General features: G+C 35.9%; 1 protein-coding gene across 5 annotated transcripts in view; it reads left to right on the forward strand.

Moving 5' to 3' along the window:
- Nucleotides 1–21,590, forward strand: part of ALG6 (ALG6 alpha-1,3-glucosyltransferase) — a 61,213-nt gene that overhangs the window by 15,975 nt on the left and 23,648 nt on the right. For all 5 annotated transcript variants that reach the window (XM_015078852.3, XM_015078851.3, XM_015078849.3 and 2 more), the window contains 6 exons: nt 11,287–11,376; nt 12,717–12,805; nt 14,838–14,920; nt 15,757–15,821; nt 19,285–19,470; nt 20,047–20,182. In XM_015078852.3, coding sequence (XP_014934338.1) covers nt 11,287–11,376; nt 12,717–12,805; nt 14,838–14,920; nt 15,757–15,821; nt 19,285–19,470; nt 20,047–20,182 — 649 coding nt within the window. The remainder of the gene's footprint in view (nt 1–11,286; nt 11,377–12,716; nt 12,806–14,837; nt 14,921–15,756; nt 15,822–19,284; nt 19,471–20,046; nt 20,183–21,590) is intronic.

Genomic DNA, 21,590 nt, shown 5'->3' on the forward strand with positions numbered 1-21,590 from the left:
GCTTCTCTGGACATAAACTAAAGAACCATCCTGGGCTAACGATATTTTTTCTGGTGGTTTCACAAACTTTGTTAGGAATGAATGAGATATGAAAGAGCTACTGCTTAGTGGTGAGGAGTGTAGGTGCTCAAATTAGACTGCCTGAGTTCAGATCCTTGTTCTATTGTCTACTAGCTGTAGCTGTGTGACCTTTGGCAAAATTACTTAACATTTCTGCCACGGTTTTTTCACTTGTAGAGTGGAAATGATAGAATACATATTTCACTGGGTTATTGTGAGTATTGAATAAAACAATACATGTAAAACACTTAGACTAGTGTTTGTAACAAGATGAGCTCTCAGGAAACGTTAGCTGTGGTTATATCTTTACTGAAATTTGTGCCTGTGTCATCTTTATCAAATATATTCCAATAACAATTGATAACATTGCTTATTTGATTTATTGGATGCCTAATAGATTATTTTATTAGACTGGCTGTACAAACTGTTTACATTGTTCTGTTGATTGCTTTGATCACTGCTTTTTTTTTTCCCTTATATACTGATACATTTATTCGAGTCTTTAGAATCCAAATGAACCATTTCATGTGATTTTATGTGAAGAAAGTATATGATACCTTTTTTTCCAGAGCTAAAATACATTTATTATTATTTTTAAATTAAAGTGTAATTGACATACAAAACCTGTTCCAGGTGTACATCATAGCGATTTGATATTTTTATACCTTACTCAGTGATCCCCATATTAAGTCTAATCACTTTCACCATACAAATTTATTACAATATTATTGACTATGTTCCCTGTGCTGTACATTACATCCCCATGACTTATTTTATAACTAGTTTGTACCTTTTAATCCCCTTCACCTATTTTGTCTACCATCCAACCCCTTCCCACTCTGATAACCAACAGTTTCCTGTCCATATGACTCTGTTTCTGTTTTATTTGCTCATTTGTTTTCTAGATTGCATACATAAGTGAAATCATACAGTATTTGTCTTTCTCTGACTTTTTTCACTTAACAATACTTTCTAGGTCCATCCATGTTGTTGCAAATGGCAATATTTTGTTCTTTTTTGTGGCTGAGTAATATTCCACTGCATATATTCAGTTGATCCTTGAACAACACAGGTTTGAACAAACTAGAGGTCTACTTATATGTGGATTAAAAAAAATTTTTTTTAATGTTTATTTTTGAGAGAGAGAGCAAGAGAGAGAGAGCATGAGCAGGGAGGGACAGAGAGAGAGGGAGACACAGAATCTGAAGCAGGCTCCAGGCTCTGAGCTGTCAGCCCAGAGCCTGACGCAGGGCTCGAACTCACGGACCGTGAGATCGTGACATGAGCTGAAGTCGGATGCTTAACTGACTAAGCCACCCAGGTGCCCCAGGGATTTTTAAAATAAGTATAGTACAGTGCTATAAATATATTTTCTCTTCCTTATGATTTTAATAGCATTTCTTGCTAGCTTACTTATTTTAAGAATACAGTATGTAATACGTGTAATATACAAGATAAATGTTAATCAACTGTTATGTTATTGGTAAGGCTTTCAGTCAGCAGGCTATTGGTAGTTGAGTTTAGGAAATCAGAAGTTATACATGGATTTTCACTATGTTGGGGGTTTGAGGCAACTAACTTCTGCATTATTCAAGACTTATTTGTATATAACATTTTCTTTATCCATTGATCTAGCAATGGATACTTAGGTTATCTTGGCTATTGTAAATTATGCTATAATGAACATAGGGGTACATGTATCTTTTCAAATTGGTGTTTTCATTTTCTTTGGATAAATACCCAGAGGTGGAATTGCTAGATCATATGCTAGTACTATTTCTGATTTTTGAGGAACGTTTGTACTGTTTTCCATAGTGGTTGGACCAAGTTACATTCCCAGCAGTTCACGAGTTCCCTTTTCTCTACATCCTCTCCAACACTTGTTTCTTGTCTTTGTGATCTTAGCCAACCAATCTGACTGGTGTGAGGAGATGATACCTTATTGTGGTTTGGATTTGTATTTTTCTGATTATTAGTGATGTTGATTATCTTTTCATGTGACTGTTGGCTGTCTTTATGTCTTTGGAAAAATGGCTATTCAAGAATGTGCTCTGCCCATTTTTTAATTGGGTTGTTTGTTTTTTTTATTAAGTTTTGTAAGTTCTTTATGTATTTTGGACATTAACTACTTAGTGGATGTGTGATTTGCAAATACAGTAGGTTGCCTTTTTTTTTTTAATTTTATTTTTAAGTAATCTTGCTATACCCAACATGGGGCCCAAACTCCCAACCCCAAGATAAAGAGTTGCACACCCTACCAATTGAGCCAGCCAGGTGCCTGCCTTTTTGTTTTGTTATTTTCCTTCACTGGAAAAGAACTGCTTTTTAGTTTGATGTAATCCCATTTTTTTTTTTTTTTTAGCTTTTGTTGTCCTTGCCTTAAGATACTTTTCCAAAAATATAGTGCTCAGACTGATGTCAAAGAACTTATGCTTATGTTTTCTTCTAGTAGTTTTATAGTTTTAGTTCTTTTTTTTTTAATTTTTTTTTTTAACGTTTATTTATTTTTGAGACAGAGACAGAGCATGAACGGGGGAGGGTCAGAGAGAGGGAGACACAGAATCTGAAACAGTCTCCAGGCCCTGAGCTGTCAGCACAGAGCCCGACGTGGGGCTTGAACTCACGGACCGCGAGATCATGACCTGAGCTGAAGTCGGCTGCTTAACCGACTGAGCCACCCAGGCGCCCCAGTATAGTTTTAGTTCTTATATTCAAGTCTTTAATCCATTCTAAAGTTATCTTTGTGTATGGTATAAGATAGTGGTCCAGTTTCATTTTTTTGCATGTAGCTGTCCAGTTTTCCCAACACCATTTATTGAAGAGACTGTTATTTCCCCATTGTATATTCTTGCCTCTTTTGTCATAGATTAATTGACCATATATTCATAGGTTTATTTTTGGGTTCTCTTCTGTTCCATTGATCTCTGTGTCTGTTTCATGCCAGTACCATACTGTTTTTTTTTTTTATAAGAATAACATTTTACTGGAAATATATTTTTATTTAAATAGATTTTTATTTTACTTCATATACCCTTATATGAATTTGCTTAGCAATTGAATTCAGCACTAATTCTTTTTTTTTTTTTTTTAATGTTTATTTTTGAGAGAGAGAGAGACAGAGACAGAGACAGAGAGACAGAGCGCGAGCATGGGAGGGGCAGAAAGAGACAGACATAGAATCCGAGGCAGGCTCCAGGCTCTGAGCTGTCAGCACAGAGCCTGATTCTTTTTTTTTTTTCTTAAAGTTTATTTATTTTGACAGAGAAAGAGAATGACTGGAGGAGGGGCAGAGAGGGGGAGAGACAGAATCCCAAGCAGGCTCTGCAATATCAGTGCAGAGCCAATGTGGGGCTCTAACTCATGAACTGTGAGATCATGACCTGAGCTGAGATCAAGAGTTGGATGCTTGACTGAACCAGCCAGGGGCCTTCATACTGTTTTGATTACTGTAGCTTTGATAGTTTGAAATCAGGGAGTGTGATACTTCCAGCCTTGTTCTTTCTCAAGATTGTTTTGGCTATTTGGGGTCTTTGGTGGTTGCATAAATGTTTTTGTATTCTTTGTTTTTGGTCACTGCTTATATATGATTCATTTAAGAGAGAGTTTCATACGTGAACGTCATATTGAACTTCCTATTAATAGGTTGGCTCTACCCTAGTCAAAGAGCATTTAAAATTGAGATGAGCTAAATATTTGACACTATGCATTGTACTATTTTGAGCATCTTCCATACATTTATACAGTGATTTTTTAAAAAAGTTTATTTATTTTGAGAGAGAAAGAGTGAGAGAGAGAAAGCAGGGGAGGGGCAGAGAGAGAGAGAGAGAGAGAGAGAGAGAGAGAGAGAGAGAATCCCAACAGTCTCTGCACTGTCAGCATGGAGCCCGACGTGGAGCTCCAACTACCGAACTAGTGGGACCATGACCTGAGCCAAAACCAAGAGCCAGCTGCTAAACCAACTGAGCCATCCAGGCGCCCCTCCTCATATAGTGACTTAACCAATGAGTATCACTCTTCCAATTATTAATACATTTTTAATGTGTTTTTCTCTTGCTTGATTGATAGAATAAGGTAATGTTTGTTGAGGGAAACCAGCCCATTGCTTTTGAGTTTTGTAATTCTTTTTTATTCCTTTGTAAAAATTACACAGATAAGACAATTGTATTTTTGGCTGTTCTCTTGTTAAGTACTTCTTAACAGATTTTGATATAAAAGTAATTGTGATATTTCGTATTGAAAGATTAAGGTGATAAATTGTAGCTTTTGGCTTTAATGGTAGGTGGCGAAAACATTGATTCCAGGAGTGAGAATATAATTTTTTTTTTTGAGAATATAATCTTAATTCAGTATGGAGAGTGGATTATTCTGATCTCAGTTTTCAGTTTTCTGCACCAGTTGTCTCCTACTTTAACCCAGATAATCAGGAGTTGACTGTATGTATACATTTTCATTCTTTTTTCTTTGTTAAAAACCAGACAGTGTATACCTCAGATATAATTATATGATCCAGTTTTAACCATGATCTGTGAGCCTTAAATATTATGAAATGGCTAATCTCGGTAGTAAATTTTAATAGTTTTGAAATCTTTATTAAGGAGTGGGTACCATGAGAATCCTGAATCGTAGACTTAGAAACAGAGACATATGGTATAAAGAAACATGATTTATCATTAGTTGATTATGCACTACTTCATGATGTTCATAAGAAATTTAAGAAATATGATTTAGTATAATAAATGTCAGAAATTTTCTCTTTATGAGTGGATAGACTAGAACACCAAAAATGTACACCTGGAAATTCTAAGAGAAACTGATCTGTTTCAGATTCATGTTTAAATGGTGTGATTTCTTATTTTTTTTACTTCAGTTTTCCAATAGTGAAGTCTTTCTCTTTTTACCTAGAGAGTTAGCTGTAGGTAACTATAGCTAACTTGTCAAAACTCTTTCAAGTGAAATAGTTATTTAAAATATATCAGGAGGGGTGCCTGAGTGGTTCAGTGAGTTGTGTCCAACTTTTGATCTTAGCTTAGGTCTTGATCTTAGGGTTGTGAGTTCAAGCTCTGCATTGGGCTCCACTGTGGGTGTGGAGCCTACTTAAAAAAAGAAAAAGATATCAGGATTGGTCATGTTAACTTTAGAAGTGTTAGTTTTAATAATTAAATACTTTTAAATTAAAAGAAAACTTTTTATTATTCATTGTGTATTACTGTAATAAAATAGAACTAAATTTATAATAAACTTTATAATGCACATTCCTTATATGTGGGATCAAGAGCACTTTTGGCATCAAGTAATAGAAAACCTGAGTAATAGTAGCTTAAGCAGTAATCTTTTTATAATCTTTTTTCTGATACTTATTTTTGAGATAGAGTGAGAGACAGAGTACAAGTGGGGGAGGGACAGAGAGAGATGGAGACACAGAGTAAGAAGCAGGCTCCAGGCTCTGAGCTGTCAGAACAGAGTGCTCGAATTCACAAACCGTTAGATCCTGACCTGAGTTGAAGTCGGACACTTAACCGACTAAGCCACTCAGGTGCCTCAATAAAATAATTATATTAGCTCAAGAAGTAGGTCATTGTAATGCTAGTAAAGTGGCTCAGCAATAGCAATCAGGGACTCAGGCTTTCCCCATTCTTCCTCTCTGCTGTTCTTTCTTCTTGGAATGTTAGCTTTTCATCCTGAGTCTGTCCACTCCATAGTCTGTAGATGACTGCTCAGGCTACAAGTGTTGTAACTTTATACAGCTATGCTCAAGGCAGGAATAATAGGAATGCCTTCTTATTACCTCTCTTTTTGTCATGGAGCAAAATCTTTCCCAACTTTAAAGCAATCATTAATAAAAGATGCTTGACTCAGTGCAGGTATGGTTTATACCTGGGGCTAACGGAAGAGTCCACTTACCCTGAGCTTGTTTTCTAAACAAAATCACAGTTTTATAAATCAAGAGAATTGGTGGGCATGGCTGTTTATTTCAGCATTGTTTATAGTAATGAGAAATCCGACACACTCTAAATTTTCTCTTATAGGGGGATGATTATCACATGGTTTTTTCTGGATAGATTGTTAGAAGTGGAATCTCTGAAGTAGACAGTTTTAATGGATACCAACACAAGAATATCTTCTTTCTACACACGTTTATCGACACTTAATAACCCCAGACTTTTAAAATTTACATTTCCTTGAGTACTTGTGACATTGAACATTTTTTAATATATTTGCTGATCAATGTATTTCTTATATCTTTTTTCCATGTTTTTGGTGGATTGCAGGTCTTTTTTGTAATAATTTGTATGAATTTATTTATATTATTTTTAATTATTTATATTTTAAATTTATTTATTTATTTTGAGAGTGAGAGACCCTGTGAGCAGGGGAGGGGCAGAGAGAGGGGGAGAGAGAGAATCCTAAGCAGCCTCCATGCTGACAGTGCAGAGCCCAACATGGGGCTCGATCTTACCAATTGTGAGATCGTGATCTGAGCCGACCAAGAGTTGAGCCACCCAGGCACCTCTGTTTATTTACTTTTAAATGTTTATTTATTTATTTTGACAGAGAGAGAGAGAGTGCAAGTGGGGGAGGGTACAGAGAAGGAGAGAGAGAGTCCCAAACAGGCTGCATGCTGTCAACACAGAGCCCAATGTTGGGCTCAATCTCACAAACCATGAGATCATGTCCTGAGCCAAAACCAAGAGTTGGATGCTTAACCAATTGAGCCACCCAGGTGCCCGTAATTTGTATGGTTTTAAAATAAAGTTACAGGGGCACCTGGGTGGCTTAGTTGGTTAAGCATCCAACTTCGGCTTAGGTTCATGAGTTCGAGCTCCACATCAGGTTCTGTGCTGACAGCTCAGAGCCTGGAGCCTGCTTCGGATTCTGTGTCTCCCTCTCTCTCTGCTCCTCCCCTGATTGCACTCTCTCTCTCTCTTTTTCTCAAGAATAAATAAATGTTAAAAATAAATTAAAAATAAAATAAAATAAAGTTTCAGTAGTCCCCTACTATCCATGGGGCATAAGTTCCAATACCCCCAGTGTATGCCTGAAACTATGGATAGCACCAAACCCTATAGGCTATGTTTTTTCCTATACATGCATACCAACAATAAAGTTTAATTCATAAATTAGTACAGTAAGAGATTAATAATGATAACTAATAATAAAATATAACAACTATAACCATGTACTGTAATAAAAGTTATGGGAATTTGTCTCTCTTAAAATATCTTATTGGCCTGTACTCACCTTTCTTCTTGTGATGATGTAAGATAATAAAATGCCTACATCCTGAGATGAAGTGCAGTGAATGACATAGGCATTGTGCTGTAGCATTAAGCTACTGTTGACCTTCTGAGGATACGTCAGGAGGACAGCCTGCTTCAGTTAACCACTGGTCGCTGCAATCGCAGAAAGTGAAACTGTGGGTAAGGGAGGACTACTGTATATTAATTTTCTATTCTATGTTAACAAATGACCACAAATGGTAATTACTTAAAGACACATTTTTTTTCCAATTTTTAAAAATCTTTATTTCTTTTTGAGAGAGAGAGAGACAGAGTGAGAGCAGGGGAGGAACAGAGAGAGAGGGAGACTCAGAACCCGAAGCAGGCTCAAGGCTCTGAGCTGTCAGCACAGAGCCCGACATGGGGCTCGAACCCACAAACCATGAGATCATGACCTGAGCTGAGGTCGGTTGCTTAACCGACTGAGCCACCCAGGCAGGTGCCCCTTAAAGACACATTTTTTATCACACAGCTTTTTTTTTTTAGGTCAGAAGTCTGGGCATGGCTTATCTTGATATTCTGCTCAGGGCCTCTAGGAGGCTGCATGCAATCCAGTTGTCATCTGGGGCTCTAGTCTTACCGGGGGAGGAACCATTTCCAAGGTACCTCAGGTTGTTGGCAGAATTAATTTCCTTGCGTCTGCAAGACTGAGGACTTCAGTTTCTTGTTGGATGCTACCCTCAGCTCCTAGAGTCTACTTGCAGTTTTTTGCCATGTGGCTTCTCCAGTATGGTCACTTATTAAAACACGACAGCTTCCCTCTTCAAAGTCCATGAAAGGGAGTCTTTCTGGCACACTTACTAGCAAGACAATCTTACATATATACAAAACATAAGCACAAGAGTGATATCTATGACCTTTGTCATATTCTCTTGGTTACAAGCAAGTCACAGGTCTTGCACACTTAAGGGGATTGTATACATTCAGGGGCATGAACAATAGGAGATGGGATTTATGGGGATGACCTTAAAGTCTGTCTGCTATAACAGTATTCTACATTTTAATCATTTTTCTTAATGTGTATGTGTGTATAAAATAAACATCTTCCTGTTTTTCTTTCCTTTAAACTTTTCTTAAGGTGTCTTGTCATATATAAATTTTACATTTTGATGTGCAGAAATTCTTTGAACTATTGTTGAAACTCTTCTGTGAATTTGAAACTATTCCACTTCAAAATATGTTTTTTGGGGGGACCTGGGTGGTTTAGTGGTTAAATGTCCAACTCGTGATTTTGGCTCAGGTCACGATCTCATGGTTTGTGAGATTGAGGCCCACGTCAGTGCAGAGCCTGCTTGATATTCTCTCTCCCTCTCTCTCTGTCCCTCCCCAGTTCGAGTGCCTACATGCCCACTCTCTCTCAAAAATAAATAAACTTAAAAAATATATATGTATTTTTTTAAAAAGTAAAAATACCCATGACTCTGGGTTGTGTATTAGAAAAAAACTGTATCATGGGGTGCCTGGGTGGCTCAGTCAGTTAAGCGTCGGACCTTGGCTCAGGTCATGATCTCATGGCTCCTGAGGTTGAGCCCCACGTTGGGTTCTGTGCTGACAGCTCAGAGCCTGAAGCCTGCTTCAGATCTGTCTTGGTCTCTCTCTGCCCCTCCCCTGCTCATGTTCTCTCTCTCTCTCTCTCTCTCTCTCTCTCTCTCTCTCTCTCCCCCCCCGTCCTTCTCCCTCTCTCTCTCTCAAAAGTAAAAAAAAAAAAAAAAAAAAATTAAAAAATCTAAAAAAAAAAGAAAAATTGTATCTTGAAGTTAATGATAACACTCTTGAATGTAATTTCATAATTCGCATGGTAGCCACATTTGTTCTGACAAAACATTTAACTAAGATTATTTGGGAATTCATTGGCAAAGTACATTTCAACATATAAATAGCATGTGCACAACTTTTCAGATATATCTAAAATATATAAGGCAGAGAATTAACTAGTTGCTTTGTTTCTACTAGATTTTGAAGCTTTACTGGAAACATTTGAAAGCTACTTTTTCCGTAAATTCCGCTCTTATTTGTCCACTTCCATAAGAATAGGGAACAAGGTGGTTAGCCCTGTCATTCCTTCTTCTCAACTCCAACCAGTGACTTTACTGTTAGTATCTATCTTTGCATGCTTACACTTTACTGTCATTGCCTCTTTTACTTATCTCCAGAGGATCCCAAGGTTGGAGTAAACAAAAAATAGCTTTTGTTTCATAAGAAGCAGAAAACCAAATGAAATTGTATTGGTCAAAATGGTTTTCCATTGCTAGATACATCCCGTTAGTTTTGTGGCTAATACACAGTTAGAACTACTATTGTGTACTTGCTGTGTGTCAGGCAGTGATTTAACAGCTTTACGTATTTAACCCAATCATTCAACAACTCTGTGAGGGAAGTACAATAAAATTTTATGCCAATGTGCCTGGAAGTGAGGTGAATTTGGAAATAACACAATTAGTGCCTGTCTTCAGAGGGCACTAGAGAAGTGAGTCCTCTGGTCTCCACTATTGGCCTGGCTGAGTTTCTCAGATGTAAGCTGTCAAAAGGAGTTCTAGCTAACCTGGAAATTCTTGGGTTCACTGCCTCTTGGCTTCAAGTTTCAGCCAGATATAGGGCCTAGGATGGTTCACATGGATGTTGCTGCTGGAGCGGACAACTGCCACCAGCTGGTACATGCTGTAGTACCCTATGCCTAGATCTCTCAGCTGTCTAGTGTGCCTTGATCATTTTATTAGTTCCCATCTCTTCCATATCAACCAACATTTCATGTGACTAACACTAAGTAAAACAGACCTTCTGAAGATGAACAATAGACTATTTAATGGGATTGAATGTTAATTTAAAAGAAAATTGTAATCCCAAAGTAGGAGATTGTAACACTTAAGAAATTTGACCCATTTAAAGTATATAATTAAGAAGTCTGTTTATGTAAACTTAGTTTTCACTTCTTTAGCCATAGTAGTTCTATATAGTGCCTTTCCATTCTGGCAAACTGCAGGAGCCTATTAATTTATGAGTGTTAGACCTAGTTTTCTTCCACAGTGCACAGAATCTTGCATATAATAGGCTTTCATTATAAGTTGGTTGAATTGTTTTCAAAGTCTTACTAAAAGTATACCTGTTCCATAAGGTATTTCTCTTTCCATAAACCAAATCTTTGTGTATTCTTTGATACTGATTTTTTGCCTTTCTTTGTTTTTTAATTTTATTTTTTAATTTTAAATATATATTTATTTTGGGAGAGCGCAAGCGGGGAAAGAGCAGAGAGAGGGAGGGGGACAGAGGATCTGAAGCGGGCTCTGTGCTGACAGGCTGACATCAGCAAGCCCTATGTGGAGCTCCAACTCAAAAACCATGAGATCATGACCTGAGCCAAAGTCGGATGCTCAACCGACTAAACCACCCAAGTGCCCTGAGTTTTTAACTTTTTAAAGTAATCTGTACATCCAACATAAAGCTCAAACTCAGAACCCCAAGATCAAGAGGTACATGCTCCACCGAATGAGCCAGCCAGGTGCTCCTGACTTTTTTACTTTTTTTAAATTGTTATTTTGTATTGTTTCTTTACTTTGTTAGGTTATCAGAAGTAAATTGTCTTTTTTGCATGTTATTTTGTTGTATACATGGTAATCATTGACTTAGATGATTAATAGAGTGACAATAAGTTCTGGTTTGCCTGGGACAATCTTGGTTTGCATTTCTTGTTAGGGCTTAATTATTAATAATTTCCTCTTTTACTCTCAAGAGTAAGCCGAGAGTGTCTTGGTTTAGATAATAAATTACTTACCTGTACTCAAAAACTTTTAATTGTGATTTCACAAAATTTAACTGAAGGGGAAAAGACAAAGTTTAGATGAATTTTTTTTACCTTGTATAACATATTTTTTCATTTTAATTAAATGAGATGTTAAATTATAAGTCTGTTTCTTGAATATTGATTAATGGAATGTTGCTTTTTTTTTTCTAGGTATTTTAACAGTAGTGATAACAATTTACAATATTGGGGATTGGATTATCCACCTCTTACAGCCTATCATAGTCTTTTATGTGCATATGTGTAAGTTTTTTGTCTTTAATGTAACTCTAAATGTTTATGCACTTAACAGGTTTAGTAAGAAACTGTGTGATCTGGCTTTGTTGAGTAGAGGACAGATTGTTTGTACCTACTTTTGTATTGTGGTTTGTAAAGCATTATACCTTTGCAGTCAGGTTGTAAGTTAACTATCAAAGTTTGAACATTTCCATAATTTCTTTGGAGGATAGGCTAGAAAGAAATGTAAAAATCTACCTTTGTTTTGAAGCACAGATACTAGTAATTACTCATGGACTACTGACAAAAACATCTAATATGGTTAGTTGTGTATGCTTTTTTTTATGGAATGGTCCACAGTGAATGAAAAAGATAGAGGTCCAAATGGTATTCTGACTAACATGTCAAGTTAGAAACTCTAATTACTATAGTGTCTCACTTAGGATTTAAGATCAAGGTTGGAATTCCTTCTCTTTTAAAGAAATAGAATGGTTTATAGAAGATTATGAAACTTCTGTTTGGTGGAGACTCAGTTTTGCTCTTTTTTAAAAAAATGTTTATTTATTTTGAGAGATAGCATGAGTGGGGGAGGGGCAGAGAGAAAGGGAGAGAAAGAATCTCAAGTAGGCTCTGTGCTGTGTAGGGCTTGGTCTTATGAACCGTGAGATCATGACCTGAGCCGAAATCAAGAGTAAGATATTTGACTGAGCCACCCAGGCACCCCCAGTCTTGCTCTTTAGTAGTATCCCGTTTCAGACTTGAAGTGTGCTAGCAAAAATTTGAGGAACTTATTCATATTACTTTCCAAGCTCAAATCTTATTTGGTTTTTATTTTTCCTTTATTCATAGTTTGTGAAAATTAGCTTCCTGGATTAAAAATAAGTCCCTAAAGTTTATGATAATCAGATATACTTTGTAGTGCTCAGAGTAACATAATATGGTTGAAAATTTAATTTATCTTCAAAAATTATGTTTACTTTTATGCAATGATTTATAATTAGTAGCTATTGCTGATTGTTATGATAACTGAGAAGATTATAAACTATAAAACATAATCCTTTGGTCAATACTAGCATATTGTCCTTTATAAAGTATGTGTTTAATAAATGAAACATGACACATCAGATTGTTTTTATACTGAAAGAATTGTGAAGGTAGGGATTTTTGTGACATGTTACATGGTTTTGTTGGAAGGTGAGTGAGGTAGACCCTGTGTTACAGCTTAAGTCAGTTTCACATGATTAAATAAAAGAGTGAAGCGTAAGAGCAATGGCCACTTCTTGAAATAGATTCATATGTCTTCAGATGTTCTTATGGCTAAAAGAGATGAGTAATACTGTATGTGTATATATGCTTTGATTTTTCAGGGCAAAGTTTATAAATCCAGACTGGATTGCTCTCCATACATCACGTGGATATGAAAGTCAGGCACATAAGCTCTTTATGCGTACCACAGGTAAGAGAGCAAAGGAGTTGATTCTCAAAGCACATTTTGATTTTTAAAAAAATTGTGAACAAACTGATAGAAAATTCTATTACTCTTATTGACTTTTAATATTGTGTAACTGTATGTATACATATGTATAATACATGATCAAATGTATATGTAAGCTGAAAAACAAGAGAATAGGAATAATTCCGGGTGCTCTACATTTATTATTATCTCAATTCTTTCAATACCCAAATGAGCTAAATACTGTTACTATCTTTACTTTAATCTAAGGGGGTGGAAGCACAGTTGAGTGATGCTAATAGCTTACCTGAGGTCAGATAGCCATAAATTGAAGTTTTAGTTGTTTACTGCTGCGTTAATATCTTTATTCCAAATTCCTTTCACCTTTTTTTTTTTTTTTAATGTTTATTTTTGAGAGAGAGAGAGGAAGAAAGAGAGTGAGAAGGGGAGGGGCAGAGAGAGAGAGAGAGGGAGAGAGAAAGAAAAACAGAGTCCCAAGTAGGCTCTGTGCTGTCAGCGCAGAGCCTGACACGGGGCTCAAACTCACAAGTCAGGAGATCATGACCTGAGCTGAAATCAAGAGTTGGACTGACGCTTAACCGACTGAGCCACCCAGATGCCCCTCACCTTTTTCTTAAAGTAAACCTTGTGGTTATATCTTATACATTGTATTGCTGTGCATTTTTGCTAAATTAAATAATCCATTCAACAGGTATATATTGAGCATGTATTATGTGCTCTTCTAAGAGCTTGAAAGTAGTAAGATTAGGTTTCTTTAAAAGCTTTACATGATTTAGACTTTAATGCTCTGTCTTGGCCTTTTCCTTCATTAGTCTGAATTTAGTTGGAGTTTGTTCTCTTCATCATTCATCCAGTCATGAAATCTGAGGCCCAAGAGATAATCTGTCTTGCCTGTCTTTCCCTCTGCCATACCATTTTCCTTTCCTCACAGAGCTTTAATCCTCTCTGAACTGCATACTCACTGGAGGATTATTTAGCTTCTGAACTAATACCTGTATCTGGGAACTCACAACCTTTAGAAACAGTCTGTTGTATTTTCAGAGGGCTCCAGTCACTCAACATTTCCTTTTTATGTTGAACCTCCACTTGTCACTTTAGGTTCTGTTTCCTTAGGCTACATAGAACAAGTCTGATCCTTTGTATACCTAACACCCTACAGACATTTGAAGTCACCTCTTCTCCAGGTTAAATATTTTTAGATACGTTAGCTATTTCTTAGATGGCCAGCTTGTTGAATGTGATTATGGTTTGAGGCCTCTGGTTGTGCTCCTTTGAATATGTTCCATTTTGTCAGTGTCATCTTAAATGTGGCATCTGGAGCTGAAAATAGATTGCATGCTTCTAAAACTGACAGTTTACTGTCATTTACCTTATTCTGGACACTGTAGTTAGCCTGGAACAACAACAAAAAAAGTCTCGTTGGGTAGCTATGTTGTACTGTTGAAGAACTTAATGTATTTGTATTTCTTTGTTCTAAAAGAACTGAACATTCCAAATTATGAATTGGTTTTTTTTTAACTGTTTTTTTCAGTTTCCTCCTTACCTGGGTCTGTCAAGCTCTTTATATGCATTAATTAGCAAAAGTTTATGTAGTTTTATAAATATTAACATTTAAAAAGGATTCTTACATGAATTGCATCATTTGAGGTATACTTCATACCAGAAAATTTGGAATATACAGATGCTGGCAAAAAAGTGTTGTTTTCCTTTGCTTTGAGTATCCTTAAGTCTAAGTCAGAGCAAAGAGGGAATGAATTTTGGATACATCTAATTGATTTAATGTGTGAATTTATTAGAGAAAATTACAAGACTCTTAGAGTTGTAGCACCATAACAATTGAAATTAGGCACAGGTGAAGGGAACGGACAGGGTGTAAAGGCTTTGTCCAGAGTGGGTGAGAGCCTCCTGTTAACAGAATTTCCACTCAGGGTTAGAGTCGGGGGAGGATGGCTTTTCATATGTTATTGAAAATCCCAGCAGACCCATGTTTAAAATGATTTGGTTGCTTTTTCAGTGTTAATTGCTGACTTGCTGATTTATATACCAGCAGTAGTTTTATACTGTTGTTGTTTAAAAGAAATCTCAACTAAGAAAAAGGTAAGTTTTAAAGTTAACCTGACATTTCATCTCTGAAATGTTTTATTAGCTTCACTATTAAAGTATAGAGCTTACAGAAGCCATGCTTTGGGGAATAGGCTATTGTAGAACAGTGATTCTTTTGTCAATTAAACTTACCTTAGACTAATAATTGCAATGTTCAACTGTAGTAATAAGATGCCTGGGATTTAGATGTTATGTACTGCTGGATTACATAGCATACCGAATTTATGGCTTTACTGATAAATCTGAATGGTTTGTGGGAAGGAAGACATTTTGAAGAGTCGGTGTATATTGTCTTATTCCCACTTAACAGATATTCCTTCGGGTCATTTTATACAGGTTAATCATTAGATTGACTTCTTTGATTTGTATATCTACACGTGCTTTCTCTGACAAATACCTGTTAGTGATTTTTTTCCCTTATTACTGAGGTATCTTATGTCACCTCCATGAAAACCTCAGTGTTTGGAGAAATATTTTATAAAAATAATTTATAAAAATTTTAATAAATTACAAGGTGAGAGGGAACATTTGCTGTGTTGAATCAAACAGTAGTCTTACTCTGATTTGAGTCACATGACTTTTTAAAAAAATTTTTTTAATGTTTATTTATTTTGAGAGAAAGAGAGATAGTGGAGGAGGGGCAGAGAGGAAAGAGAGAATCCCAAGTAGGCCTGGCACTGTCAGCATAGAGCCTGACGTGGGGCTTGAATCCACGAAACTGTGAGATCGTGACCTGAGCTGAGATCAAGAGTTGGATGCTTAACTGACTGAGCCACCCAGATGCCCCTGAGTAACGTGACTTTCTTATTTCACAATGTTTTTCTTTACAGGTTGCTAATGCATTATGCATATTGCTATATCCAGGCCTTATTCTTATCGACTATGGACATTTTCAGTATCCTTTACTAATTTAAAAATGAAGTCAGATGCGTATTTTGAGATCTAGGCTCAGGGTGTATAATGTTGTCATCCAGTAATGTCTTACTTGCTAGGGTACTTGCTTATTTAAACTGTTTTTCACAATAATATGATAGAATGTTTTCACCAAGCTTTTACTTTAAGAGTAAAGTACAGATTTATTGAAAGTAGAATTGCTTTTCTTATACCCTTTTGGCTTGGGAACAAAATGTTGGTCACTGATGAGCTCTTCTGGAGACCTGGAAAAAGAGTGCCAAGTATGCTTATGCTCTTCTAACTCTAAAGAGGTGTAACATATCTTCTATCTTTTGTAAATGTCGTCTGACACTGACAGAAAGGAAATAGTCATCGAGTTTTTCGAGTTTTAAACCAAGATGTTTCTCTAACAGATAGCGGTAACTGGAAGCTTCAGAGAACTAAAACTGAATAATTAAAAGCTATGTGGATTTTATGTGTGTAATTTTTTGATATGTAAAGTAAGGAACATTCAAACAAATCTTAGAGGAAAGTTGATAAAATTTGGACATGACCGTCCATTTTATCTTCTGATGTATTAACTATTACTGTCTGTCCCCATCTGTCCCACAGCAACATGATCGATTGATAGCTTTTCCTTTTGATGCCAGTCTGTTTTAGTTATAACAAAATTAATATGTGTATTTGTCAAAGGATTTACAAAAGGTTAAATCAGAGTTTTTATTCTGTCCACTTTCCCAGTTGCCTTTTTTGTTTTTTTGCATTCTGGGATCATGGCCATCTGATAACTCTGATAATATCAGGAACGCTGAAATAAAGAAAAAAAAGAACAACAACAAAAAAAGTTGTTTACGAGATTTTAAGAACTGTATTTACTTTGAAATGTAACACTCTTACAGAAAAGTGCACAAAATGTAAATGTGTGTCTCAGTGCATTGACAAACGATTACCGGGAGTCAAAAAATAGCATGTTGCCAGGATCCAAAATCTGCACTTGTACAGCTCCTAAGTACTTCTCTCTCCTCCTTTCCCAAAGATAGCCACATACCAACTGATAACACTATAGTTTAGTTTTCCCTCTTTTCTGGACTTAATATAAAAGAGACAACACAACAGGTATTCCTTTGTGTTTTGTGTTTTTGGTTCAACATTTTGTGAGTTTTTTTGTAGTTGTGTGTAGCTGTGGTTTGTTCACTTACATTGCTCTATGTTCTATTGAAAGAATACACATAATTTTGTTACTCATAGACATTTGGATTGTTTCCAGGTTTTGGCTATGATGATATGTTGCTACGAACAGTCTTATAAATGTCTCTTTGTACACATATAAATATATTTCTTATGAGAGAAATTGCAGTTATAGGGTATATTACATGTTTAATTTTAGATATTCCTGAGTGGTTTTTAAGCATGGTGTACCACTTAACATTCTTGTTAGAAATGATGTTAGTGTTCCATATACTCATCTTCATCAGTAGTTGGCCATTTTCGTTTTAAACATTCTGATGAATTTGTATCTCCTCTGTGATTAACATCAAACCCTTGAAGCTTTTGGGATTATGTAATCTGGTGGGGACACATTTTTTAACTACTATGTATTTTATTTTCCTCATTTATTAAATGGGGATAATAATTACCCTTACTTTGTATACTTTTTTTTTTTAAGTTTGTTTGTTTATTTAAATAATCTCTACACCCAACATGGAGCTGGAACTCATGACCCTGATCTCATCAGGAGTTGCATGCTCTTCTGAGCCAGACAGGCACCACATTTTGTGTGCTTGTTTTGAGAATTAAATGGATTTTATTATTTATAGCATTTAAAACAGTACCTGGGAGATACTAAGCTCTATATGAGTATTTATTGCTATTATTATCTGTTGTTCTTGCTGCTGCTGCGGCTGCTCTTAACTATTTTTTACTTTTTTGGGCTCTGAAATGATTTGTTCAGGCATAGGTATTTGTGACAATTATTTTGAATACTCTATGTGTCATTTATTTTGAAGACTCATGTTCTTGAGTTCTGGGAAATTCTCGGGTTTGATGATTTTCTCACTTTACTCTTTCTTGAGCTTATTAGACAGATGTTAGAGCTTTCATCTCTGTGTTGAGCATCTCTTTGTCTTTTGTTTTATGGTTTACAAGATTATCTTGACTTTATCTCTAATGCTTCTGTTAAGTTTCATTTGTTTTGTTAATCCTATCTTAAATATGAATTTATTCTTTTTTCTACGATTCCCTGAATTATGTCCATTCTTCTAGGGTGACTTTTTTTCCCCCTTTTCCTTCTGGTTCTTTCTCTTGTCATAGGTTTTTCTTAAATGTGTGTCTCATCCTAGTGTATCTGTGCTTATTTAAGAGTAAGACAGAAAAGAAAGCTGCATGTGAGTTCTCTGTATTTGGCCCACTATAAGGTAAGTGGGCAAGGGGCTGGCCAGTACACTTTGGGGTCCTTAAGTGTCAGAATGTGGAGGTTTGGCACTGTAATGTTAACTTCTACACTAGCTGCCCTAGTGTATTTAGTGTATGTAGTTTATTACACTTCTTTGGAGAAATATTCCTTCTGTTCCCTGGGGGTAGGGGGTGGGGTAGTGGTGGTAAATATTTGGTTGCCAGATAATCTCTACACAGGAGTAAGATGGGATTTGACTTCTCCATCTAGGCATTTTCACTTAATCCTCCTGTTTTCTTTTCAACATGTTACTCAAGCACCCTAACCTTCATGGTGTTTCCTGAGTGGTCTAGGGGCTTGCAGAGTAGATTGGCTTCTTGGTTGCTTGGGCCTCCTGTATGCATTTTCTAAGCTCTGGCTTCTTCCATTCTATTTTATTTGTTACTGCTTCTGTGTCCTTTCTGTCTTCTAGAAGTGTGTTGAAATCTTTATCTTTTGTAACCCATCTTCCTATTCTTTTTTACAGCTGTGAATATTTACTTTTAAAAATCCCCTATCATTTTAAGGGGGTCTTGGGAAGGAGAGGAGGGCAAACATGAGTGCGTACCTACCATTTGAGCTGAAAAATCTAATTGTAATGTTGTTTTGCTATAATAAGGTTATTAGTTTCTGATCAACTTATAACTTACTATATTGATTCATATTATAGAGGAGGTATAGTGATATCAGTATGTGTGTGTTTTACTTTGAAACATTGTTTTCTTGTCTAGATTTTGGTATGTTATTACAGTAATAGTGTGGAATAGTCTAGCAGAAACAACGCTACGTGTTAACTACTTAGTGGTCTTTAAACCTGGAACAAATCTGTTGCTCTATTTAGCAGTCTGATTTAATATATTTGAGGCCATTATATACAATTTCAAATTAGTTTATGACTTCAATACTTTAAATTTCTGTTTAGAAATAGCTTTCATTGTATATATTGTTTTAAAATCACATAAGAAATATGTTCTATAAAATGCAAGATCTATTTGTTTTAATTATTGAGATAATTTCCTTGACACAGGAACATATATAATTCTGTGAGTCTTGGCTTTGCTTTGTGGGGTGTTCTTGGAGTATCTTGTGACTGGGACCTGCTAGGCTCGTTGGCATTTTGCTTAGCTATAAATTATAAACAGATGGAACTTTACCACTCTTTGCCATTTTTTTGCTTTTTACTCGGCAAGTGTTTTAAAAAAGGCCTGAAAGGAAAGGGGTGAGTGGCTTTTACACTACAGAATTTTAAAAATTACTTCAGAGAATTTATTTGGCATACTTACCAGGGAGAAGGTGGTCTTTCATTTTGCCTTTAGGTGACTTCTTATTAATGTGTTGGCTCTGAGGTGAGTTGGAAGAGAGATTGTCAGTTCTGTATTATTTTAAATCTTCCAAACTAGAGAAATATTTTGATCTATGTAAATTTACTGGAGGTAATGTGGATTGGCTCTTGTTAGAGTATTGCTATAAGATTTCATCCATTTAGAGCATATTACATTTTATACTTATTAGAAATACATCCCAGTTTGACATTTTTTTTCATGGCTGATTGGAAAGGCATCTAAGTTAAATGTTAATTAAGATGGTGATAGTCTTTTTGTTAGAGAGGTGTACATCTTAATGATTGTGAATTGCTTAACTCTGATTTGACTAGACTGCCATATTAAACCTTTTTTAGTAGCATAGATTTATTATTGCTGTATATTTGTATTTATCATCTTTAGTGAGACTGAGACTGATTTCTTAGAATTATTAACCTTTCCTTGGCTACTGGTCACCTTTGTTTTTGTTCTAGGTTTGTATTGTTAATTAAGCTAGCTTGTACGGTTGTAGCTTCCTTCATTCTCTGCTGGCTGCCATTCTGTACAGAAAGGGAGCAAACACTGCAAGTTCTAAGAAGACTCTTCCCAGTTGATCGTGGATTGTTTGAGGTATGTTTAAAAACTTTCTTCTTAGGGCACCTGGGTGGCTCAGCCGGTTGAGCTCAGTTGGTTGAACCCAACTCTTGATTTCGGCTCAGGTCATGATCTCAAGTTTCATGAGTTCGAACCCTATGTTGGGCTTGGTGCTATGCAGAGCCTGCTTGGGATTCTCTCTGCCCCTCCTCTGCTCTCTCTCAAAGTAAATAAACATTTAAACAAACAAAATAACTTCTTTCTCATTGGGGCACCTGGGTGGCTCAGTCAGTTGAGTGTCTGACTTCGGCTCAGGTCATGATCTTGTGGTTCGTAAGTTCGAACTCTGCATCAGTCTCTCTGCTGTCAGTGCAGAACCCACTTTGGATCTTCTGTCTCCCTCTCTGCCCCTCTATCACTCCCCCCAATAAATAAACATTAAAAAAAAAAACCCTAAATTTTCTTCTCACTCTTTTCTTGTTACACTACCTGTGCTGTGAGTCCTGGGGATTTCATGTAGAAGACACACAAGGAATGTAACTTCAGCTGCACTCCTTTCAGTCATTCCTTGCCAGTTATTTAATCCAGTATATAATCTAGCTCAGCTGTCATTTTCTAGTACATTAAATGAATAGATAATATTTATGCCATCATGAAAGCCATAATTCAATTATACATTTTTATAATGAAATAGGATCCATAGTGAAAGACAGCATGAGAAGTTGTAGCTACAAAGTTAACAGCTTTGTAATTTTTTGGTTTATATTCTCTTTTTAGTCTTAGGAAATTATTTATTAAACTAATAATCATGTTTGCTTCAGCAAGATCTCATAATTCCTTATATAACCTTCATCCATAGTAATTTTTAATGAGAATCTTTCATTTCATTTAATGCTAGCTTAATCACTCTTGTTAAACTTTTATTACATGGATAATTTGATGATTTAGATTTAGTAATTAAATTAAACAAACCATTTTTCTGAAACAAAAAGGCCTTTTAATAAAGTTAGACAGAGACAACATATTTAGAGATAATTTGCTTTTGATAAACATTTCTTTTAAAAAGAATTAGAAAAGTATATCTAATTTTTGAATATATAAATTGCTCTAGATTATCTTTTGGTGGATCTATAGGAGGATGGAACCAGCATTTTGAAAGAGATAAGAAAAGAGTTTTGTGTTGTGATGGAATAGGAATGTGTGACTTGTATGTTGATGGGGATACTGCTGCTACTGATATTGATAATCACAAATAATCACTATTATTGTCACCACTCTACTTACTAGGTGCCACATACTTCACATGTGGTTTTATTTGATTCTTACAATAGCTCTGACTGAGGTATCTATTGTATCCACTTTGTAGATTAGAAAACTGAGGTCAGATGGGGTGCCTGGGTGGCTCAGTTGGTTAAGCATCTGACTTTGGCTCAGGTCATGATCT

This window comes from Acinonyx jubatus, chromosome C1 (genome assembly GCF_027475565.1).
Source record: "Acinonyx jubatus isolate Ajub_Pintada_27869175 chromosome C1, VMU_Ajub_asm_v1.0, whole genome shotgun sequence".
In the NCBI taxonomy this organism is placed as follows: Eukaryota; Metazoa; Chordata; class Mammalia; order Carnivora; family Felidae; genus Acinonyx; species Acinonyx jubatus.